General features: G+C 40.9%; 1 protein-coding gene across 6 annotated transcripts in view; it reads right to left on the reverse strand.

Moving 5' to 3' along the window:
• arid1b (AT-rich interactive domain 1B) overlaps positions 1–26652 on the reverse strand; it is a 73392-nt gene that overhangs the window by 35396 nt on the left and 11344 nt on the right. For all 6 annotated transcript variants that reach the window (XM_079475263.1, XM_079475261.1, XM_079475262.1 and 3 more), the window contains exon 4: positions 4270–4368. In XM_079475263.1, the coding sequence (XP_079331389.1) occupies positions 4270–4368 (99 nt within the window). The remainder of the gene's footprint in view (positions 1–4269; positions 4369–26652) is intronic.

Below are 26652 nucleotides of genomic sequence, written 5' to 3' on the forward strand. Positions count from 1 at the left end.
CCCTCTCTCATAAATACAATTCATCTTAGCACTACTCATAAGGCACACGGAGAGATGTGGTCAAGTAGTCTGTCCCTCAAAATCGACTGCATAGCGACGAAAAAAATGCGGTGACAATGATCCACCCCTCCAAAAGCATTGTTCTCTAATTAAACTCTGATTGAAGCTCTTTCGCTCTCTGACACACTCTTTAATGAAGTCTCTGGAGGTGCAAAACTGTGTCATGACTTTAATGTATGGAACATTTCAACCTCCTCTCAAAGAATCCATTATCACGCACATCAGGGATGACAAAGCTGATGGCACAGGACCGCCAAATAGAGTTGAGAAAGACACCTTGAGAAGCAGACGAAAAGAGTAACCATAAAGCAAATGAAAAGACAAACAAGGCTAAAGCTAATTATTCAGCGTACACTTTTTTTGGGGTCCCCTTAACCCTGATATTGCAGTAGCAAAATGTTTTACTAGTTAAATAAGTTTACAAAATATTAAACTTCAGCATTTGAATCTAGTCACCCTGATGCCATCCCAGATGTTTACAACTTCCCTTTCCTTCTCAACTAAACAGACATTTTCATATGAAAATACTGACGTGCTATGGCGCGACTATGGAGTCTAGATGGCGGGGCTTCAAACATCACATGCATTCGTCATAAAAGTAATCCAAACGAATTCATTGGGATAATATTGTCTTCTAAAGCGAAACAATGTCTATAAGAGAGAACTATTAATATTTTGAACTTATTTAGCAATCGATATGTCGCTAATTGATGTAAACAGACAGAACAAGTTCAAATATGGAGTCAACATTTAGAGATGCTTGACTGAAAAGTTTAATATACTCATTTAATCTCAAAATGTGTGTTTGAAATGACTTTTGTAGAGAAAAACCGTATTGTGCCAACATAGAAACAAAATAAATAAAGTTTAAAACATATTTTGTATTTTTAATAATGGATTATGTAATGGATGATTTGGACCATACAAACTGAAAAATGAATTATTAAGAGAACAATTTTGTAAATTCTTGTCAAAGGGCGGCCATTTTGAAGATGCTAAAATAAAACCAAGGTTCAATTTAATTCAGATGCTTTTTGCAGCATAATTCCCACAGTAACAATTGTGCTACTTGCGTTAGATTTATTGTCTTTAATGGCCCCATAGGCAGTTAATTCTCACAAAACCACTGAACCATCATAGCAGTAAAGATTTTTATAATAAAACGTATAGATCAGATTTACTAAACAAGAGTAATGTAGCGAGGGTGGGCTATTACGTTGGTTATTATGGGAATTAGATATTCCGCCTGTGTTTTGTAATTTACATTTATTTTCCATCAACGCATTTTTTAAATGCTCCGAGCTCTTAAGCAAACAAAGAGCTGCTCAGAGCTTCTGAAGCTATGCGTGCGGTCCAAGGGCAGGGGTTGGGACGTGGAACCCCTTACAAGTCCGGAAGGCAGTGGTGGGAACTTTGGGCACATAGCAGAGTACTCAACACCCGGTCCAAACTCTAGACACTCGTTGGACACAGAGAGTGCCTGTTGATCCCCTACCCTCTTGATAGAAGCGAGCGCCACTTGGAGGGCCATCTTCTTTATCGTGAAATGAGGTAGAGCGGCCTCTCCTAGGGGCTCAAACGGAGCCCTAGCAAGGCCCACATTAAGGTCCCAAGAGGGTACAGGACTTGTGCCCATCTAGTTTAAGAACCCAAGAATACAGCGGCGAGACATGTCAGTGACCATGCATGATGTAGGAAATGTGCCTTTTAGGGAAATTTGCTCTTCTAGGCACTTATGGCTTTCCACCGAAACGCTCGAGGGGAGTCGTACCGAGAGGCTGAGTACGCTGATCTGCGTCGTATGGTCCAGTAGTACATTGAGAGATAAGGCGCTTTGCATATAAAGATGATCTGCAGGTTCTGAAGAACAAAAGGTGAATGAATGGGCACGCCATCTTCCTTTTATACCCATATGTACGGGGTGGAGACTGGCCCGTCATACCGTTCGCCAATTTCATTGGCCTTTTAAAAAGTACAATCATATTTTATAGGTTCTCAAGATGAAACCCCATCTGTCGGTTCGACACAACGTCGAAAGACCTACAGATGGGAACCAACAATTTAGTTTGAATCACCCAGGCCCCGAATATCAATTATTGTATTATTTTGATGCTTCAATGGTCAGAAAGCAGTTAAAGACAGCATGAGACATGCTGACAACTTCCTGTTTCGACAAAATACCGAGCATGTCATCAGGACAGTAAACTACCACAATCATCCATACAGCAAAAAAAGAGGCACAGTAAGAAATCTGCTTACAGTGCAGCACAAACTGAAACCACCAGAGATGATTCTAAACTTCTGTCAGTAACACAGTTTAAGACTGTTTATGATCTTAACCGATTCAATTTCACATGACACGCTAGAAGCTTCACACCTCCAGAACAAACGCAACCATGTCAAAGGCCAAATATTGCTATCGTACCTTACTTACATCGTTCAAAGACTTTCTGTAGTCGGGAAGCATGAGTGGATTACGCCGTGCAAAGCTCACGCTGCTTTGGTGTCAGTTAAGTGGATTACACTGCGCTTTCGTAAATAAAAGACAATGAGCCAAATCCATTTAAAAATCACGTCAGATTTTATGGGGATTCTGCAATTAGGAGCACGACCAGGTGGAGAAGACTGAAAAACAAATTTGCTCCGGCGTCTGACAACATACATTATAGCACATCGTCCTGATGTCGCATTGATCCCGGTTTCATTTGCCATAAATTCCATGGGAGGAATAACCTGATATAACAACAGTGCACGTTTGTAGGCCGTTGGTCGACGTGTTGCCACGGAAACGCCACCATCAGCACCAGGGCTTCAAAGGCACTGCAGAGAAGCCAGATGCACACTGAATATGAACTAGCAGGCTAACTAAAACAGCTTGGTGGATATCCTCAAATAATCTTACATAATTGCCTCAAATGTGGATGAAACCTTACAGACTAAAACGTGACCATGCATCACTCTGGGGCGATTTTTGACATTTTAGCTTGATTCATTTTAGCCCGAATGTATGCACATTTTTATATCTTTACAACTATTCAGGTTGTCATAAGTATGGGTCAGTACCTACCGAACGTTTATATAGAATATATATAATTGTTTAGTTAGACTATGTTCTGGGTCACATTGTGGTTTCTAAGCCCCATTGACCTGTTGTCATTTTTCACAGTCTGTGGCACTTAGATAATTATCCAAACACACACACAGGGCAGAGCAGCCATTCATTATTCTGTTATTCATTCTGTCCTTGCCAGAGTTCACTGGGCCATTGTGTCAGAACCATTTGAAAATAGGTCTGCCGGCATGATACCAGCGGGCGCCTAAGGCTTTTAAACAACGTTAACTCAGTCATCAAACCCCTGCGGAAAAGCCATCATGACAGCATGAGAGACTGCAGCTCGGTCTCGTGAATACCCAGCATCCCCGGACTCCCTGCAAACACTAAGAGCATTACGGGGGCTTCAGGGTTGTTTTACTATGTTTGGAAATGGACAGTAACTGGGAATTCCTCAAAATATGTTTTATCTTCACAGAGCAGGACTGTGTCCCATTTAAAAGGATAGTACATAAAAAAAAAGAAAGATCTGATCCTCGTGCTGTATGCAAACGCCTGATGCCAGATTTGACATCAATAAACAGCAAACACCGCAATGGAATACTTAGCAGTTTTATACTCCTGTTATACTACTTAATACTGTTTCCCAGATCAGTTGGATAACGTCAATCCAAAATATATATACATTTGTACATTTGAAATGCGAACACACTATTTACACTTTTTACAAAATGGCTTAGAATTGTGCAGAAATGCCTTTTTTGTGTATATATAGTTTATGTATTTGGCAGACACTTTTAAAGTGACTTGTTCAATACATTTCTTTCTGACTATGTGCAATCCCCTGGGATCGAACCCATGACCTTAACGTTGCTAACCACTGAGCCACAGGAAAGCATGCACTACAATCTAACCTTCCCCAAAACCCCCGAACATTACTCACCAAATTTCAAACTTCCTGTTGGTTAAACAAGCTATGGAGCAATTTCTGTGTCTCTCTGCGCAACCCAAAAGAAAGAGCAACCTGTCCTCAAAGACTCGCGCTGCTTTAATAATTAGTTTATAATTTGTGCCACTAGTAGCACCAAAGTACACAACTAAAGGTTCTTTGCCAAACAGTTTTACCAAACACTTAGAAGAGATGTGTAACGACTTACAGGGAGGCTTGATGGGCGGTCCTGTTGAGCAAGACCCATGTCATCGTGGTTAGGTTTTCCAGGTTGACCCCTACTGCCGTATTCCTCTTGAAGGGCGTCCTGTGAAAACAAAGAAAAGGTTTAAGCAATTTTTTTTAATTAAGCGAAGAAACAAGCGACCCCTAAAAGGCAAATAAGGGCCGTGCTCTCATAAACTAACAGCCCTTGACTCACACGGGAATGAAGTAATTAGACAGTCTCAGACAGCGTGATGGCAACACCATCCCATCATTTCTCCTTGTTCAGAGCCTCTTTGATTCACACGAGCTGAACGGCTGTTCACGCAGAAATGCAGAGACATGCCTGATGCCTGAAACAACGTGCACTGATATCAAGCATTAAATAACACAATCCACATGAGGGGAACGACAAAACAAAACAAAAATACACCCCAGAATGCTTGATTCACTTTTATGTTGTTCCAAACCCGTAACTGACTGACTTCTGTGGATAGCTTAAGCACGGCATCCAGATAAATAAACAATGAACACTGTAAAACTGATCCACTGGTTTACTTTTTAAATGATCTGAAGCCACGGACATATTTTTCTTTTTAGTTTTGAGAAAGTTACATAAAAAACTCGCTTTCCAGCATCTCTCTCATATGTAACTTGCCCTTGCCGGTAGCAATGTTCCTCTTCTCAGTATGTGGGTACAAGTCTAAGCTGGGTTGGGTGAAAGTATTGAAGATGGGATAAAGCCTCAATCAAACATTCGGTTGAATCCTCGAACTGTTTCAAGTTCCAATGGTTCTCACATGTCTCGACTCATTCAAACCAAGAACAATAACTACATTTAGCTTAAGGTAACGATAACGTTGTGTTTATTATATCATGCCTTAGTAGTCCCTCATTTAAGGTAGTGGCTATAACAATATGTAAACAATATTTGTGATATAATTAGGGATGCGCAATAGATTATCGGCCATATTGGTATCGAATGGTTCATTTTATTATGTTATCGGTATTGGCCAATCAAAAGCATTAAAAAGTTCTCGGGACGGGAGCTTGCTCTCTCGACTGCGTTGCTCTCTATTGGAGCCTGCTTGCCACGCGTCTGTATTTAAAAACAAGAATTCATACATTGACCTGTTGTGCATGGCCTCAGGCTCAACAGAACATGGCACTGTGGAAACTTTAGTGTAAAAGAGGAACACAGTTGTGTGGGACTATTTTTGCTAACATTAATGCAACCTCAACAGGGTTTTCCTGTATAAAGAAATCGGAGGCGGCACCCTCTGTAAAATTTCGTGCCGCCTCAGACTCTCACCAAAATTATTCTGTGTGTCTTCACACAAAACACTGCGTGTATTCAACACTGTCATTTATAACTGCAGTTGCGGCATTGTGCCACAAGGGAGGCGCTGTTTTGTTATAAGCCCATTGAGGCGCTGAAGAGTTGCAGTACAAGATCTAATAGGAGCTGTATTAGCTGGGTTTCACGGCTGTTCAGCTGAATATTGTTTGTTTTGCAAGTACGTTCAATTTCTGACAAGGTTTCTTAAATAAACGTAGCGAACATTGTAACGTTTTAAGTTTGCAATGTGCAGGCGTCTCGTTGATTCAGGGTTAAACTGTACACAGCTGAAACCTTTCGCCAGTATGAATGAATGCACATTGCAAACAAACAAATCACTCTTTGGAACCGAATCTTTTATTTTCGGTCTCTAGCGAATCATTCAAAGCTCAGTGAGAACGCAGGATGTGAATGAGGCATGTTCATTTAGTAAGACTGCTTAATTTAGTTGAAAAGGATTAAAAGCTTTATTTGATAAAAAGAAATTCTGTTTGGTTAAATACAAGTAATGTTTCATATAACTTAATAATTGTAATTCACGTCAAATTTTTATGTTTTCATATGTAAAGTGTTTTGTTAAGCCACTTAAAGGTAACACTTAGGCCTACACGTGCGTGTGTGTATAAGATCAGGTTGGCACCACCTCCGCCTCATTTTGAGAAAGGAAAAACCCTGCTCAAGGGCAAGACTACTATGGTCTTGCAGCAGTTACACAACAATAAAAGACATATATTAGTTTATATTTTTACTTATTTATTTAAAGATTGTCAAGTAAGTTTCAGACCGTGTTTAAATGCAATAAATGCATGTTTATCATCATTGCAGTGACTCTGCATTATCAAATAACTAAGTGGGGTAAAGCCACAGTTTTGTTTTATATTTATGTAATCTGCACTTTAGTTAATGTCTTTCATATTACACCAATTTTATGCTTTGTTACGATAATTATTATGTTTACGTGGCTAGAAATGTAACAAATAATTCAATATACAGTGTGTGATTGAGGTCAAATATGTCAATGAATTCATCATTAGCATCACCTCATTTCATCAAAAGCCTGGCCTGCAGTTTATGGTTAGCCGGTCTAATATCGCGTTGGTTACCATGATTTATTGATTTTATTCATTAAATAATACACAAGGTGCTTAAAAATAATGACAAATTAAATAACAACATCGGTAAAAAAATCATAATTAGATGATTTTTCAAAATAGTTCAGCCTTAGTTATGTTTATTCTTTTGCATTTCTGTCAATAGATCCTCCAATAAATGACACATTGGACATTTAATTATACATTAAAGGACTGAGGAACAGGGTTGTCCTGGCTCAAAATGAGGCGGAGACGGTGCCAACCTTATGTTGTACACACACACGTGAAGGCCTACCGTACCCTTACGTGGCTTAACCAAACACAAATGAGATGAAAATGACAATTATCAAGTTATATAAAACATTTCTTCTATTCAACAAACTGAAATGCTTTTAAAACAAATTAAAAATGTTCCTCAAAACCTTTTTCAGCATTTCACAGATAAATAACTCTTCATTTAAGGGCCAAGCACTTTTGTTCCTTGTTTTGGGGGTTAAGAAAACAACGTGGTAAGGGGAAATGTATCACTGCGTAATTTGAGTAAAAGTGGATATATCCCTCTGCAAATACACTTAGGAAAGGAAAACAGGCATGGGGAAAAAAAGAGTTTGAAAGTGTGCCAGCTACGGGTCGCCCAGCCTGTAATCCCCACATGTACACAAACATTACCAACAACTCCCTCTCCGCTTCCTTCATTCAAGAGCGCAAAGAAAAAAAGCGGGGCATTCCCACGCCAGACGGCCCATTTGTGTGTGTATTGACTCTGGGTCATGGCCAGGCCACACACACACACACACACACACAGAAGGCTGTTTACAGTCGGGCCATTACATCACAGCTCAGGCATGTGCTGAATCAGAGGCGTAACAGCTGTTCCTCTGCGATAACGGCCAGTGAGACCTCAGAGATTCACAAGCATCACAACACAACGATGTGTGATAACTCCCTTGCTGTGTGTGACATGTCTTTTCTGTTGAAGGCTCAAGTTTCAATTTGACTCGGCCTTATACCAGCAGCGTCACTCCGAGCTCACTTTGAGCTCTGACCGTTACTAACAGATCTGCGGAAAATGTCTGGCTTGAAAAAAATGTCATCTTCAGATTTTCCATTCACTTCAGTGCTGTAGGGCTGCAGAGCTCTAGGGATGTCCGTGATTTCCAAGCGTAAAAGCCGAAAGACATGTGTTGGAGGCTTGTTTAGTCTCCATTCCTGCAAATGTCATCTTTCTTTATACTATATATATATTTTAATGCCTTAATTATGGTCCTGGATGCTAATTGGATGCCTTGCTAATCTTGGATCAGTTATACGATGATCATCGGATATAATAAACAGTAGAGTATTATTATTAATTCATTGCATGAATGCACTTGTTGTATAATGTCTGTATAAAGTCAAATACGAGTTAATTTTTGTATTAGAAAATATAGACGATTCTGTGACACGTTTTTGTGGGCGGAGCTTAGGTGGAGGCAGAAAGATCCCCCTGACCGCATTATCGTTTGCTTGTTTTTTGACAATGACAAAAAAAACCTGGGCCCATATTTGTATGAATTTGCGAAAGGCATTAAATAATGAAACGACATCTACACATAATTTTCTTAATCGAATGTATACATTCAACAAACTTTTGTCTTTTTTGTGCGCAAGATAAAAGTCACGTCTGAAATATGTTTTTTCTACATTTATATTGGCAATAAAATGTGAAATTATTAGAATGTAAAAGTAAATTTAAAAACATAAATGCTGTGTGTGACAAGTACATTTTTTGAATCGGTTGACTAAACATGTTAAACATAATAAATAGTGTGAGATTAATTTCACTACACGTGTGCGAATAATCACAATAAAATCACAAAAGGGTGCGATTAAAAATTGAAATCTTTTGACAGCCCTAATATATATATATACCATCTCTACTAATAAAAACATTTGTAAAATCTATAAAGAAATCAGATTTTTTTCCAGCATAATATTTCTATTTGAGTTTAAAAAAAGAAAGGGTTATTTTCTGATGTAGCTTTTCTGTATAGTAAAGGCCTTTATTCTGATTTCTCTTTTTGTTGTTTCTGTGCTTTTATTCAGATGCTTTTTATGATTTAAAAGCAAAACCTTAATATAACATCATTAAAGCAGCTCACGTTCCCTCAGGCAACTTTATACGTCAATACGTCTTGATTTAAGTCAGGGATTTCTGCACAATTCTATCGTATAATAATTATTTGCGTTTCTGTCGGACTCTGAATTGAGACACGTTGTTGAATAAGACGCAGGGTGTGTCTAGCAAACACTTCTGAGCTGTAGGCTAACCCACCTGAGATTACATGAAAAGATAAAATACTTTCAGGATATTAGAGATCCAAAAATATCTTTCTAAATTTGTCTTGACTCTGAAGTTTCAGCCTGTTCTTTACGCAGAGATCAAAGTGAAATGTCCCTCGTGTGTGTTTCACAGGCTTTAGTGATGACACATCTAAAATGACCTGCGCAGGTGTGAACTTTAGTTCCCATGTGAGGGATGTGATCTCACTTTGAAGATGACACGAAATCAAAAGTTAACAATGAACCTATTTACCAGTCGCTGATCTAATTGTGCGCAATTCCTCATTCTCGCTATTGAAAAGAAAAACGATTTGTTTGCATAATCTTTCATAAATATGTAATTTCTTTCTATGCCCCTATAATGACTTTTCTTTTCTCCTGATTATAATCAAGGCCGTCAGCAGCAGGAACATTAACCGGCAATATCACGGGCGCGCAAAAGCAATCCAATCAAATCCCGATGGATAAAATTAGGTCCCGCCCTACATTACAACCAACGAAATAAGTCACATTATGGATGTTAAATGCATTGCGAACTGTGCTAGATTAATACAGTATAATAGGCATACCAATATACACACATTTTTCATTGTCATAATTAGCATTGGATTTTTTTAAATGAAGATAAGCCGACGTGTAACCCGGATAATCCAGGGTACGAGTAAAAGTGTTAAGGATGTGTAAAAACATGGGAAAATTAGGGAAAAGGAATGAGAGAGAAAAACAAGTATTTTAGAAGAGAAAGTGTTTCATCCAATCATCGATCGTGCTGCATTGATTGACACTCCAACGAGCCAATGGTAGCAGCGCACTGAGATTAAGCCCGTGACGCTGCGGCGGTCAGAGACGTTGAGAGAGAGCGAGTCAGAGGATAGATATTGAAAAGGTAACTTAGATGCAATCAAAAGATTTCGTTTATGAGTGAAAGGGATAACTTTGAAGAGCTGACGACGAAGTGAGAAGGAGACGGAACAGAGAATTGAGAATAAAAACTGATGTAGATGTATGGAGCACCAAAATCACCGCGAATTATCTTATTGAAGGAGATATTACATTTTTGCCTTGGCTGGGTTTTTTTGTTTCTTCTTTTTTTTTCATGTATGTGTTCTTCTGCGAAATTGTGATCACCATCCTGGACACGTGAGACGCGTATGAGCGTATGTAAAAGGCGAGCCACCCACGGAGACAATTTGATTGTTGCGTTTTGATCTTGAATTCATCAAACTGGTATGAGAAATCTTTTCCTTTTGTTTTTGGACAAATCAGACTGAACTTTGTTTTTCTATATTTTTTTCCTTGAGTCTTGGACAAGAGAGACTTTGAATCTGAACTAATTGATTCTGAGGAGTCAACAAATCTTTTGATTCGAGTCATTTAAAATCTGAACTGAAAATAACTGAATCAATTCAGTCAATCTTGAATATTTGATTCATTTTGCTGAAAAGACTGTCACCCTTTGAGTTTTGAATTTGTGATGATGTTTTGAGAACATTGTTTATTTTGTCCTTTCAATTTTGTTGGGTTACAGAAACCGAGTCTGTTGAGTTTTCAACAAGTTTATTTTATTATTTCATTTTAATACAAAGTATTTGACAGTTGTTTTCAATTGAACTGATTTGTGAACTGATTCGAGTCTTGAGAATTACTAACTGAAATACGAAACAAAGAGAGTTGATCGTAAGCATTGTCATATGTTGTATGTTCTGAATGAGTGTGGAAATTGAAATGCTTCAGACAAACTGCTACTGAGAAACTCAATGAACGCAAGATTTCAACCAGTAAAAAAAAAGTTCTGAGTTTTCACCTACCTGCTGTGTTGCCTCCCTCTCTCCAGTAGTCGTTCCTTACCTTCTGATCAGTGGCCCATATCGAACAATATTGAACCTTATACAAGTGTGACACATCACACCTGACACGCGCTACACGAAACTTGGCGAGCCAGCCAGGAGAGAGGGCACAGCAGCGACAGAGGTGAATAATCATCGATACAAGTACGTACAGTGAATCTGACAGAGATGGATGTTGTGGAGAGGGAAGGCGTTAATGTGCAAAATGCAGTAATTGTTAGTGGCATAACACTGACTGAATCAGATCAAGCACTAGAAACATGCCTCTTGAAATTTGGCTCCATACGACGCAATCTACTGATTGACGATCCACAATCTGAGTTTTATCGTAATGTAGTAGTGGAGTTTACGCACAGTTCAGCCATGCGCGATCTTGAGTCCCAGCTGCCTCTAACCTTAGTGAGCCCTGCTGATGCAGATACTGTGTTCCATGTGCGTGCTCTGGGTACGGTTTACACCCCCACCACTAGTAGCGCCACCGCTGAGTGCTTGGAGAAACTACAAGCAATAGCAAACGCCAATGGAGAAACCCTAAGAGATGTCCTCCAACGAGAATTGGTCAAGGTTAGTGGAGTAAAAGCTCAAGCCGATGCGTCATGTAGAGCAGGACCTGGGCAAGAGCAAGGCCCTCTAGAGACAAGCCCCTTGACAAGTGCGACTAGCACTCCTTCACGATTGGAAGGATTAAAGTCACCCTCTGAACTGAGAATAGAGCCTGAAAACCCAGTCAAGGTGAACATGGGTGCAGCGTCGCCTCACTTTTCGAACAATGCAGATGACAACTCTGCTGAGACTATATCAGTGAATCTTCCCATGTCTACTATGAACCCTTCAGGCATCCAGAGAATAGTGATGGAACATATTGTGAGGACGAGTGATCCCGTATCCCTACACAGTGCTCCATTCCGCCTGAAAGCTTTCTCTGGGAGGAGCCCTCGTCCAAACAACGAGCCTGACTTCGACACCTGGAGGGCAAGTGTTGACCATTTACTGAATGATCCATCCCTTCTTGAGTCACATAAGACGCGGAAAATTCTGGACAGCTTGTTACCGCCTGCTTCAGACATAATCAAGCATGTGAACCCGAACGCCCCATCGTCAGAGTGTCTAAGGCTGCTGGAGTCCGTCTATGGGTCGGTGGAGGACGGAGACGAATTATTAGCCAAGCTTATAAGCACCCTGCAGAATCCTGGTGAAAAGTCATCTGCCTACCTTCACAGATTGCATGTAATTCTGAGTGCTGCCATCAGACGGAGCGGAGTCGCAGAGAGTGAACGAGACCGTTGTCTGTTGAGGCAGTTCTGCCGTGGCTGCTGGGACAATGCCCTGATAGCTGATCTGCAGCTTGAAAAGAGAAAAGCAGACCCACCTCCTTTTGCCGAATTAGCCATACTCATCCGTACAGCGGAAGATAAGCAAACATCAAAGGAGGAGAGAATGAGGAAACATCTGGGTATGAGTAAGCACCCATCAGTTCCCCTTAAACTGCGTACAGCAACACACCAACAGTCTGCTTATTGCAACACATCAGAGGAAGACACTGATTCTCCAGCCCTTGCTGCTCCCAAGCTGAAAGCCTCTAAGCAGAAGAGTAAAGTGCAACTCCCTGAAATGTTTGAAGTAGGCATTCTGAAGGAAGAGATCGCAGCCCTCCAAAGCCAAGTTGCAGCCATAAAAACAGCTACTCATCAGGAAGTAAGAGAGCAAGCAGGGATGAGTGATCTGCAGGAACTGAAAGAACAGATAGCGGGGCTTAAAGCCCAAGTGGCTGTTTCTGGAGCGCAGAGATACCAGTCTGAAAGATCCCTCAGTCAGAGAGAGAACCCGAAACATGGCGCCGTAGAAAGCAGCAAAGACAGATATGCAAGATCAAAGTACACTGAGATTAGAACAAATCGGCCTCGGCCATGGTATTGTTTCCGCTGTGGGGATGACGGCCACCTAGCCATCAACTGCCAAAATCCCCCAAATTCATCTAGAGTTGAAGAAAAGAGAAGGAACTTGAGAGAAAGGCAGGCTGAGTGGGATTTTCAACAAGGACTTGCCACAGAGGCTTTAAATTAAAGTCAGTCTCAGTCGCAGGGCTGACGGAGACTGAGAGAAACGAACAATGCCCTAAGCATCAACGAGCATTTGACAAGCAAGCCGACACCAGAGGCTCCCCGAAGTTACCAGCTGGACTGGTAGGAACGAAATGCACTGCACAAATTAAAGTTGAAGGAAAAAAAGTGAACTGCTTGTTGGACACAGGGTCTCAGGTAACGACAATCCCCCTGTCTTTCTACAATAGTCACTTGTCACAGCATCCCATGCAACCGTTGAACCATCTGCTAGAAGTGGAAGGAGCAAATGGACAGGCCGTTCCCTATCTGGGATATGTCGAATTAACTCTGAAGTTTCCTCAGGAGTTCCTAGGAACTGAAGCTGAAGTTCCAACATTGGCCCTAGTGGTCCCAGATCTGACATATGCACCTCAAATCCTCATTGGCACCAACACGTTGGACGTCCTGTATACTGATCATGCACAAGCGGTTATGCCCAAAGCGAAGTCACATTGCCATGGGTATCGAGCTGTGATAAGAGTCCTTGAAGCAAGACGACGACGAGCTAGTACGAGTGTTTTGGGTCAAGTAAAAGTGAAAGGAGGTACGTCTGAAGTTGTAACAGCTGGACGTACCGTAGTTCTCGATGGTTATGTCAACATCATTGGGCCACTGACAGAGACTTGGGTGGCAGTGGAACCGTCAACATCATTTTCCTTGCCTGGCGGACTGCTAGTGGCTAATAGTCTGCACTCCTTACCTCCAAAGCGCATTGTCCAGATACCAGTAGTACTGAAGAACGAGACGCAGAAGGATTTAATAATCCCTCCGAGAGCAGTACTGGCCGAAGTGCATGCCATCCAGCATGTGATTGAAGGAAGACACCCCGCGAGTATCCCTGAGTGCAAAGCTGCGAATCCTTCACTAGTCAAAGTTGTTCCTGACTTCGGTGACTCACCCTTGTCATGTGAATGGAAGGAGCGGATAACGGATCTAGTGAACTCCATGCCAGACGTTTTTGCACTGCACGATCTAGATTACGGCCACACTGATAAGGTGAAACACCGTATCAATCTTAACGACAAGACACCCTTCAAGCAGCGTGCTAGACCTATCCACCCGCAAGATGTGGATGCCGTAAGAAGACACCTCAAAGAGCTCCTCGATGCCGGTGTCATAAAACAATCTGAATCCCCATTCGCTTCCCCAATAGTAGTCGTGAGGAAGAAGAACAATGATGTGCGCTTGTGTATCGACTTCAGAAAGTTGAATTCCCAAACTATAAAGGATGCGTATGCTCTGCCGAATCTGGAAGAAGCCTTTTCTGTTCTAACTGGATCCAAGTGGTTTTCAGTTCTTGACTTGAAATCCGGTTTCTACCAAATTGAGATGGAGGAGGCTGACAAACAGAAGACTGCGTTCGTATGTCCATTGGGGTTTTGGGAGTTCAACCGAATGCCACAAGGGATCACAAATGCACCAAGCACCTTTCAAAGATTAATGGAGCAGTGCATGGGCGATCTGAACAGGAGAGAAGTGCTAGTTTTCATTGACGACCTTATAGTCTTCTCTAAGACTCTTGAAGAACATGAAGCCAGACTCCTTCAAGTTCTAGAACGGCTGAGAGATTACGGACTGAAGCTTTCTCCTAAAAAGTGCAAGTTTTTCCAAAAGTCAGTCCGATATCTGGGCCACATAGTGTCTGAGAATGGTGTCGAAACAGATCCATCCAAAATTGAAGCCCTCAAAACCTGGCCAAGACCTAGAAACCTAAAAGAGCTCAAGTCTTTTCTCGGTTTCGCTGGATACTACAGAAGGTTCGTCCAAGACTTTTCCACTATAACAAGACCTCTAAACGACCTTACTGTTGGTTACCCCCCTCTGCAGAAAAACCAGAGACGAAGCCCAAAGGAAAGTACACAGTATCGAGATCCTAGAGAGCCATTTGGAGATCGATGGACTGAGGAATGCCACAGAGCGTTTAACACCATCATGGAGAAGTTGACTTCAGCCCCAGTCCTCGGATTTGCAGATCCCAGCCTTCCATATGTGCTTACTACGGATGCGAGCACCACCGGACTTGGGGCTGCCCTTTATCAAGAACAGGAAGGTCGAATGAGAGTGATCGCCTTCGCCAGCAGAGGCTTAACCAAGAGTGAAACGAGATATCCAGCGCATAAACTAGAGTTCCTCGCGCTCAAGTGGGCAGTTACGACCAAATTCAGTGATTATCTGTATGGAGGAGAGTTCACTGCGATAACGGACAGCAACCCGCTCACCTATATTCTGACATCTGCGAAGCTCGACGCGACCAGCTATAGGTGGCTGTCCAGCCTGTCGACATTTAACTTCAAGATTCAGTATCGTGCAGGCAAGCGAAACCTGGATGCAGATGCGCTCTCAAGACGTCCTCATGACATGCCTCTGGATGACGTAGTCTCTCAAAGAGAATGTGAGAGAATCAAGCAATTCACCCTTCACCATTTGGCAGAATCAGATCAACCAACGATACTGCCAGCAGCGGTGAAAGCTCTTTGCGAAAGACACCAAGCGTATCAGAGCTGTATTGATCCTGTTGTGTCATATTCCCAACCTACCGTCTTTGAGTCGCTGTCTCTCGGTGTTGGTGCAATACCCCAAGAGTTCCAGCAAGAGGACGCCCATGGTCTTCCAGTTCTTCCCCGAATGTCTGAAGAGGAGCTGAAGGAACACCAAAGAGCTGATCCAGAACTCAAAGTTGTTATCGAATATCTTGAGTCTGGCAAGAAACCAGTTGGGAAAGTAGAACCTGTGGAAGTGTCCTTATGGCTAAGAGAGTGGAACAGACTCAAGTTTAAGAACGGAATGTTGTTCAGAAGGAGGCAGGACCAAGGAAATGTGCTATATCAGTTGGCGTTACCTGTGGATCTCCGAGAGACCGTGCTAACGAGCTTGCACAATGACATGGGCCATCTAGGGATCGAGAGAACTCTGGATCTCGCTAGATCTCGATTCTACTGGCCAAGGATGGCAACGACTGTGGAAGAGAAAATAAAGACCTGTGAGCGCTGTGTGAGGAGGAAGACTCTCCCTGAACGAGCTGCACCCCTGGTGAATATAGTGACAGGCAGACCACTTGAGCTAGTCTGCATGGACTTTCTGTCGCTTGAACCAGATCGGAGTGGTACGAAAGATATTCTAGTGATCACCGATCATTTCACCAGGTACGCTGTAGCGATACCCACCAGAAACCAGAAGGCTGAAACCGTGGCCAAATGCCTGTGGGATAATTTCCTAGTACATTACGGATTTCCGGAGAAACTCCACAGTGATCAGGGGCCCGACTTTGAATCAAAACTGATTAAGGAGCTGTGTACAATAGCAGGAATACGTAAAGTGAGAACGACACCTTATCACCCTCGCGGCAACCCCGTGGAGCGTTTCAACAGGACGTTGCTTCAGATGTTGGGGACCCTGGATGATAAAGGAAAGACCTGCTGGAAGAGTTTTGTGAAGCCGTTAGTCCACGCGTACAACTGTACTCGTAATGACTCAACTGGGATCTCACCATATGAGTTAATGTTCGGGAGGCAACCCCGATTACCCATCGATCTGGCTTTTGGGTTACCTGCTGATAAGTCATCCCAGTCTCACTCGAGCTATGTGAGGAATTTGAAGGATCGACTGAAGGAGAGCTACAGGATAGCAAGAGAGAATGCTGCAAAAGTAGCTGTGCGCAATAAGCGGAGATTTGATGAGCGAGTGGTTGTTTCATTCCTTGAGGTTGGCGATCGCGTGCTGGTGAGGAATGTCAGACTAAGAGGAAAGAATAAGTTGGCAGATAAGTGGGAGAAAGAAGTTTACGTCGTGATCAAGAAAGCTGGCGACTTACCAGTCTATACTGTTCAACCTGAGAGCAAGGATGGAACGCTCCGTACGTTGCACCGTGACCTGCTATTACCCTGTGGATTTCTGCAAAAGGAAGATAAATCTGAGGAGACTGTAGTTTCAAGAAACCCTCGCAAGCCTAGAACTCGAGCAAATCCTGTTTTAAGAGAGCCTGAGAGTGAAACCCAAGATTCTGAATCTGAAGATGACTTTGCAAAATGTGTACCTCGGTACTTACCAAGAATTGAGAGCAGAATTCTTTCCAGCCATAGACATGAGGGTCAATCAAAAACTGGGGTTGCACCAGAAATTACTCCTGAGGTGAGGACTGCAATTAGTACAGACATCGGGCTTTCTACCTCAAGGGAGTCACAAGGGAACTTGCCTGACCTACCTGATGATGAAGACGGGTGTCTGTGTGATGAACCTGAAGAGGAGAGATTGCAGTTAAAAGACCCTACAGGGTCTGATGTCTTAAGTGATGTGTCTGTGCAGAATGGACAGCAGAACCAGAAATCTGATAAGCCCCCACCTGGGACTCTCAATGGAGAGGATGAAAGGAATGACGACTTGACACAGGATGAATCTGCTAATTTGAGGAGTACCCGAGACCGCTCAAAGGAGATTGGCCAGAGTTTGCCAGATGTTCCGAGACGCTCAAAAAGACATTGCGAACCGCCAAGAAAGCTACAGTACTCCACGTTGGGTAATCCCCTTTCTCTGGTTGTGCAGTCATTACTACAGGGGCTCAGTGCAGCTTTCACTGTGTCATTGGGAGAGCCCTACTCTCTTGGAGATAACCCTCAGAAAGCGTGTAGTGGGAATTCTACTGCAGTGACTTTGCAGCCTAAGGGATGCAGCGGGACCTGCATATCTTCAAAGCAGGGAGAGTGTAACCCGGATAATCCAGGGTACGAGTAAAAGTGTTAAGGATGTGTAAAAACATGGGAAAATTAGGGAAAAGGAATGAGAGAGAAAAACAAGTATTTTAGAAGAGAAAGTGTTTCATCCAATCATCGATCGTGCTGCATTGATTGACACTCCAACGAGCCAATGGTAGCAGCGCACTGAGATTAAGCCCGTGACGCTGCGGCGGTCAGAGACGTTGAGAGAGAGCGAGTCAGAGGATAGATATTGAAAAGGTAACTTAGATGCAATCAAAAGATTTCGTTTATGAGTGAAAGGGATAACTTTGAAGAGCTGACGACGAAGTGAGAAGGAGACGGAACAGAGAATTGAGAATAAAAACTGATGTAGATGTATGGAGCACCAAAATCACCGCGAATTATCTTATTGAAGGAGATATTACATTTTTGCCTTGGCTGGGTTTTTTTGTTTCTTCTTTTTTTTTCATGTATGTGTTCTTCTGCGAAATTGTGATCACCATCCTGGACACGTGAGACGCGTATGAGCGTATGTAAAAGGCGAGCCACCCACGGAGACAATTTGATTGTTGCGTTTTGATCTTGAATTCATCAAACTGGTATGAGAAATCTTTTCCTTTTGTTTTTGGACAAATCAGACTGAACTTTGTTTTTCTATATTTTTTTCCTTGAGTCTTGGACAAGAGAGACTTTGAATCTGAACTAATTGATTCTGAGGAGTCAACAAATCTTTTGATTCGAGTCATTTAAAATCTGAACTGAAAATAACTGAATCAATTCAGTCAATCTTGAATATTTGATTCATTTTGCTGAAAAGACTGTCACCCTTTGAGTTTTGAATTTGTGATGATGTTTTGAGAACATTGTTTATTTTGTCCTTTCAATTTTGTTGGGTTACAGAAACCGAGTCTGTTGAGTTTTCAACAAGTTTATTTTATTATTTCATTTTAATACAAAGTATTTGACAGTTGTTTTCAATTGAACTGATTTGTGAACTGATTCGAGTCTTGAGAATTACTAACTGAAATACGAAACAAAGAGAGTTGATCGTAAGCATTGTCATATGTTGTATGTTCTGAATGAGTGTGGAAATTGAAATGCTTCAGACAAACTGCTACTGAGAAACTCAATGAACGCAAGATTTCAACCAGTAAAAAAAAAGTTCTGAGTTTTCACCTACCTGCTGTGTTGCCTCCCTCTCTCCAGTAGTCGTTCCTTACCTTCTGATCAGTGGCCCATATCGAACAATATTGAACCTTATACAAGTGTGACACATCACACCTGACACGCGCTACAGACGGCTAATTGCAAATTGGGACTCCCTACCACCCACACTGGACCCATACCAATTTGCCTATCGCAACAATAGGAGCACAGATGATGCAGTGTCCATGGCGCTGCACTCCGTGCTCACACATCTGGACAATAAGGACACTTATGCACGTATGCTGTTCGTAGACTTCAGTTCTGCTTTCAATAGCGTCATCCCTTCCAAGCTAATCGTCAAACTTGGAAACCTAGGTATCAACAACCCTACCTGCAATTGGATTATGGACTTCCTGACGAACAGGCCTCAGCTTGTTAGGTTAGGCCCCATCTGCTCCACCACCACCACCCTCAACACTGGTGTACCACAGGGCTGCGTACTGAGCCCCTTTCTCTACTCACTTTTCACACTCGACTGCAGGCCTGTGAACGGATCTAACTCCTTCATCAAGTTTGCAGACGATACAACAGTGATTGGTCTCATCAGCAACAACAATGAGACTGCATACAGGGAGGAGGTCCGGAACCTGGCCACATAGTGCTCAGGCAACAACCTGCTCCTTAACACCTCCAAGACAAAGGAGATCATCGTGGACTTCAGGAAGACGAAAGGAGGCACACACGACCCCATCCACATTAATGGGATGGCTGTTGAACGTGTTTCCAGTTTTAAGTTCCTGGGGACTCACATTTCGGAGGACCTGTCCTGGACCACCAACACCTCATGCCTGGTCAAGAAGGCTCACCAGCGTCTCTTCTTTCTGAGGACACTGAAGAAGAACCAACTGTCTTCAACTGTCCTGGTGAACTTCTATCGCTGCACGATAGAGAGCATCCTGACCAACTGTGTCACAGTCTGGTACGGGAACTGTTCTGTTGCTGAGCGCAAGGCAGCGGGTGGTGAAAACAGCCCAGCGCATCACAGGGACTACACTTTCTCCCATTGAGGACATCCAGAAGAAACGCTGTCTGCGTCCAGCTCGCAGCATTCTCAAGAACTCCTCTCACCCCGCTCATAGACTGTTTACTCTCCTGCCTTCCGGTAGGCCCTTCCGGTGCCTCCGGACAAGAACCAGCAGACTAAGAAACAGCTTTTTTCCCAGAGCTGTTTCATTATTGAACTCTGCCCCACACTGATTCCACTACCTCTCATACCTTTAACACCAACGCTGCTACAACATTGTTAACATTGCACTACAGGGCTGCATGCATGACTGAACTGTGCACACCAGTACTTCATGTATCTGCTCTACCGGACTGTTTACACACACACAGCATAATTTGCACTCTATACTGCTCACTTGCACACCAGGAATATTTAACTGAATGCTCATTTGCACTAATGGACCACTTCCATAACTGCACTAACCTATCTACTGCACTGTAATTCTATTAACTGCATCTACTCATCTATTGCACTGTAACTTCAATAACTGCATTAACTAATCCACCGCAGGTTACTCTATTAACTGCATCTACTCATCTATTGCACCGTAACTTCAATAACTGCACTAACCTATCTACTGCACTGTAATTCTATTAACTGCATCTACTCATCTATTGCACTGTAACTTCAATAACTGCACTAACCTATCTACTGCACTGTAATTCTATTAACTGCATCTACTCATCTATTGCACTGTATCTTCAATAACTGCATTAACTAATCTATCGCACGGTAACTCTATTAACTGCATCTACTCATCTATTGCACTGTAACTTCAATAACTGCACTAACCTATCTACTGCACTGTAATTCTATTAACTGCATCTACTCATCTATTGCACTGTATCTTCAATAACTGCATTAACTAATCTATCGCACGGTAACTCTATTAACTGCATCTACTCATCTATTGCACTGTAACTTCAATAACTGCATTAACTAATCTACTGCACTATAATTCTATTAACTGCATCTACTCATCTATTGCACTGTAACTTCAATAACTGCATTAACTAATCTACCGCACGGTAACTCTATCAACTGCATCTACTCATCTATTGCACTGTAACTTCAATAACTGCATTAACTAATCTACTGCACTGTAACTCTATTAACTGCATCTACTCATCTATTGCACTGTAACTTCAATAACTGCACTAACCTATCTACTGCACTGTAATTCTATTAACTGCATCTACTCATCTATTGCACTGTATCTTCAATAACTGCATTAACTAATCTATCGCACGGTAACTCTATCAACTGCATCTACTCATCTATTGCACTGTAACTTCAATAACTGCATTAACTAATCTACCGCACTGTAATTCTATTAACTGCATCTACTCATCTATTGCACTGTAACTTCAATAACTGCATTAACTAATCTACCGCAAGGTAACTGTATTAACTGCATCTACTCATCTATTGCACTGTGACTTCAATAACTGCATTAACTAATCTACTGCACTGTAAGTCTATTAACTGCATCTACTCATCTATTGCACTGTAACTTCAATAACTGCATTAACTAATCTACCGCACGGTAACTCTATTAACTGCATCTACTCATCTATTGCACTGTGACTTCAATAACTGCATTAACTAATCTACCGCACGGTAACTCTATTAACTGCATCTACTCATCTATTGCACTGTAACTTCAATAACTGCATTAACTAATCTACTGCACTGTAACTCTATTAACTGCATCTACTCATCTATTGCACTGTAACTTCAAAAACTGCATTAACTAATCTACTGCACTATAATTCTATTAACTGCATCTACTCATCTATTGCACTGTAACTTCAATAACTGCATTAACTAATCTACCGCACGGTAACTCTATTAACTGCATCTACTCATCTATTGCACTGTAACTTCAATAACTGCATTAACTAATCTACCGCACGGTAATTCTATTAACTGCATCTACTCATCTATTGCACTGTAACTTCAATAACTGCATTAACTAATCTACTGCACTATAATTCTATTAACTGCATCTACTCATCTATTGCACTGTAACTTCAATAACTGCATTAACTAATCTACCGCACGGTTACTCTATTAACTGCATCTACTCATCTATTGCACTGTAACTTCAATAACTGCATTAACTAATCTACCGCACGGTAACTCTATTAACTGCATCTACTCATCTATTGCACTGTAACTTCAATAACTGCATTAACTAATCTACCGCACGGTAATTCTATTAACTGCATCTACTCATCTATTGCACTGTAACTTCAATAACTGCATTAACTAATCTACCGCACGGTAATTCTATTAACTGCATCTACTCATCTATTGCACTGTAACTTCAATAACTGCATTAACTAATCTACTGCACTATAATTCTATTAACTGCATCTACTCATCTATTGCACTGTAACTTCAATAACTGCATTAACTAATCTACTGCACTATAATTCTATTAACTGCATCTACTCATCTATTGCACTGTAACTTCAATAAATGCATTAACTAAGCTACTGCACTGTAATTCTATTAACTGCATCTACTCATCTATTGCACTGTAACTTCAATAACTGCATTAACTAATATACCGCACTGTAATTCTATTAACTGCATCTACTCATCTATTGCACTGTAACTTCAATAACTGCATTAACTAATCTACTGCACGGTAACTCTATTAACTGCATCTACTCATCTATTGCACTGTAACTTCAATAACTGCATTAACTAATCTACCGCACGGTAACTCTATTAACTGCATCTACTCATCTATTGCACTGTAACTTCAATAACTGCATTAACTAATCTACCGCACGGTTACTCTATTAACTGCATCTACTCATCTATTGCACTGTAACTTCAATAACTGCATTAACTAATCTACTGCACTGTAATTCTATTAACTGCATCTACTCATCTATTGCACTGTAACTTCAATAACTGCATTAACTAATCTACTGCACTATAATTCTATTAACTGCATCTACTCATCTATTGCACTGTAACTTCAATAACTGCATTAACTAATCTACCGCACGGTAACTCTATTAACTGCATCTACTCATCTATTGCACTGTAACTTCAATAAATGCATTAACTAATCTACCGCACTGTAATTCTATTAACTGCATCTACTCATCTATTGCACTGTAACTTCACTAACTGCATTAACTAATCTACCGCACGGTAACTCTATTAACTGCATCTACTCATCTATTGCACTGTAACTTCAATAACTGCATTAACTAATCTACTGCACTGTAATTCTATTAACTGCATCTACTCATCTATTGCACTGTAACTTCAATAACTGCATTAACTAATCTACCGCACGGTAACTCTATTAACTGCATCTACTCATCTATTGCACTGTGACTTCAATAACTGCATTAACTAATCTACTGCTCTGTAACCTTATTAACTGCATCATTAACTAATCTACGGCACGGTAACTCTATTAACTGCATCTACTCATCTATTGCACTGTAACTTCAATAACTGCATTAACCTATCTACTGCACTGTAATTCTATTAACTGCATCTACTCATCTATTGCACTGTAACTTCAATAACTGCATTAACTAATCTACTGCACTGTAATTCTATTAACTGCATCTACTCATCTATTGCACTGTATCTTCAATAACTGCATTAACTAATCTATCGCACAGTAACTCTATCAACTGCATCTACTTATCTATTGCACTGTAACTTCAATAACTGCATTAACTAATCTACTGCACGGTAACTCTATTAACTGCATCTACTCATCTATTGCACTGTGACTTCAATAACTACATTAACTAATCTACTGCACTGTAATTCTATTAACTGCATCTACTCATCTATTGCACTGTGACTTCAATAACTGCATTAACTAATCTACTGCTCTGTAACCTTATTAACTGCATCTACTCATCTAATGCACTGTAACTTCAATAACTGCGTTAACTAATCTATCGCACAGTAACTCTATCAACTGCATCTACTCATCTATTGCACTGTGACTTCAATGACTGCGTTAACTAATCTACTGCACTGTGACTCTATTAACTGCATCTACTCATCTATTGCACTGTGACTTCAATGACTGCATTAACTAATCTATCGCACAGTAACTCTATCAACTGCATCTACTCATCTATTGCACTGTGACTTCAATAACTGCGTTAACTAATCTACTGCTCTGTGACTCTATTAACTGCATCTACTCATCTATTGCACTGTAACTTCAATAACTGCGTTAACTAATCTACTGCACTGTGACTCTATTAACTGCATCTACTCATCTATTGCACTGTGACTTCAATGACTGCATTAACTAATCTATCGAACAGTAACTCTATCAACTGCATCTACTCATCTATTGCACTGTAACTTCAATAACTGCGTTAACTAATCTACTGCACTGTGACTCTATTAACTGCATCTACTCATCTAATGCACTGTAACTTCAATAACTGCGTTAACTAATCTACTGCACTGTGACTCTATTAACTGCATCTACTCATCTATTGCACTGTGACTTCAATAACTGCATTAACTAATCTTCCGCACTGTAACCTTATTAACTGCATTAACTCATCTTCTGGACTGCAACCTATTAACTGCATTAACTCGTATACTGCACCGTAACTTTAATACTGTATTATATTCTCTCATATTGTATTCTGTATTTATTCTAACTGTATATCCTGCACTTGCTAACTGCACTTCTGGTTAGACCTAAACTACATTTCGTTACACTGTACTTGTATATGTGTAATGACAATAAAGTTGAATCTAACGCAAACACAAAACGCTGGTTTTGTTATGAGAGCAGCCTGGCCTTCTAGAAATAAAGTGGCCAGCAGATGTTGCGAGATGGAGTCAGCTAGCCGTGCCTTACATGACCAAAACACGGTACTAATTGATGATGTCAGACAAACGACCGGGGGTCAGTAAGAGACGCTTTTACGAAGCTCTAATGAAAACCAAACTTTGATTTTAGAGGTTGATTTTAACCAGACACCATGCGATGATGTCTCAAGAGATGCCTGACATCAAACAGGCCTCAGTCCCGATTCACATTGATTTCACAATTTCTTTTGTAAGTATTATGCAAGATTAGGTTAGTGTGTCACAATGGCGGGATGGTACTAGTTCCTGCGAATTTCGGAAAAGTGCACACTCCAACGCATTAAAGTCGGCTCACTGTTAAATCGAGAGGGAGTAGGGGGAATTTGATTTCTAAATGTGGGTCATTCTCACGAAAACACAGAAACACGTGATATAAAACAAAAACATATAAAACGTATGATATAGTTTGTAACACACACAAAAAATATCTGGGGCTGAATCATTTTAACATAGGAATGGATTTTATTTGGTCTTACTGCATTTTCGGCTAAATAAACTCTCATTAACGTAAAGCGTCCAGCGATGTCTGAGTGCATGACATGCTGTTATTTAAACAATTAAAGTTAAATTAAAATATTCTGAAATAATAATTGGATGTTCTACTAGATGTTCTCAAATCAGTACAAAAACTGATAGAATATTAATGTATGATAAAAATGATTATATAGTGGAAAAACAAAGCGTCCATGGTTCTCATCCTCCAAAAGGACTGTTTATTACACACACACATACATCTTCTATTAAGCTTGATTTTGTTTGATGAACACATCTGCCAGTACCTTCCAAATGGCTAGCAGTAAACAGATTTCTTCACATAAGTTTAATAGTCTCTTGACGTACTGTGTAATGTGAAAATATTGATAATCATATCCGATACACGTAGTATTCCAAATGCAAATATTTTTTACATTTTCAAAAGAAATATGCTTCATTAATGGGATAGTTCAATGGCCTAATGGTTAGAGAGTCGGACTCGTGACCAGAAAGTTGCCAGTTGGATCCTCAGGGCTGGCAGGAAACGACTGAGGTGCCCTTGAGCATAGCACCTTACCCCTATTTGCCCCCCCGGGCGCTGCAGTGATAGCTGCCCACTGCTCCGGGTGTATGTGGGTTCACGACTTGCTGTGCGTGTGTTCACTACTCTCTGGATCCAGAGGTCACATTTCAGGTGTGGTTCACCATATCTGACAAATAGGTCACTTTCACTTTTCACTTTCGGTATAATCGGTATTAATGTATTTGTCCTGATGAACACAGAGAAAGATGTTGGAGGAATGCCTTTAACCAAACAGTTCTTGGACCCCATTGACTACACTTATAGGAAAAATGACTTTATAAATATTTTTTGTTCGGTTAAACACAAAAGGAGATACTTTGAAGAATGTAGGACAGCAAACCGTTCTGATACCATTGTAATTTTCCTACTTCGGTAGTCAATGGTGGCCAACGAATGGTTTGGTTACAAGCATTAATCCAAATATCTTTCACTGTGTTCAACAAAGACAAAGAAACAAAGAAATGTTTACAGATTTAACTAGACTAGAGAGTGAGTAATTCATGAAGACATTTTCATTTTTGGGTAAACTATCCCTTTAACGTCTAATAATCTATGAGGAATAAAAACATGTTTAGGCATCAAGGCTTATCTTTTCCTATTGACATTTTCAAAGGGTTACGGTAATGACATTTTTAAGGTCTTGTTTTTTTCTAAAAAGGAAACGTGTTGATGAAAGTATTTTTTAAATGTCATTTTTGTTCAAGTTCGAATTTTGATTTAGAATAAAATCTTTCGAGAACCTTGTGATACACAAAATGAACTGACTTGTAGTGTTCTCTAACATTAACTTCAGTGTAGAGCATTTGTGTGAACACCAGCAGAGAGGGCGATACACGCCA

Source organism: Barbatula barbatula (assembly GCF_947034865.1).
Source record: "Barbatula barbatula genome assembly, chromosome: 15".
In the NCBI taxonomy this organism is placed as follows: domain Eukaryota; kingdom Metazoa; phylum Chordata; class Actinopteri; order Cypriniformes; family Nemacheilidae; genus Barbatula; species Barbatula barbatula.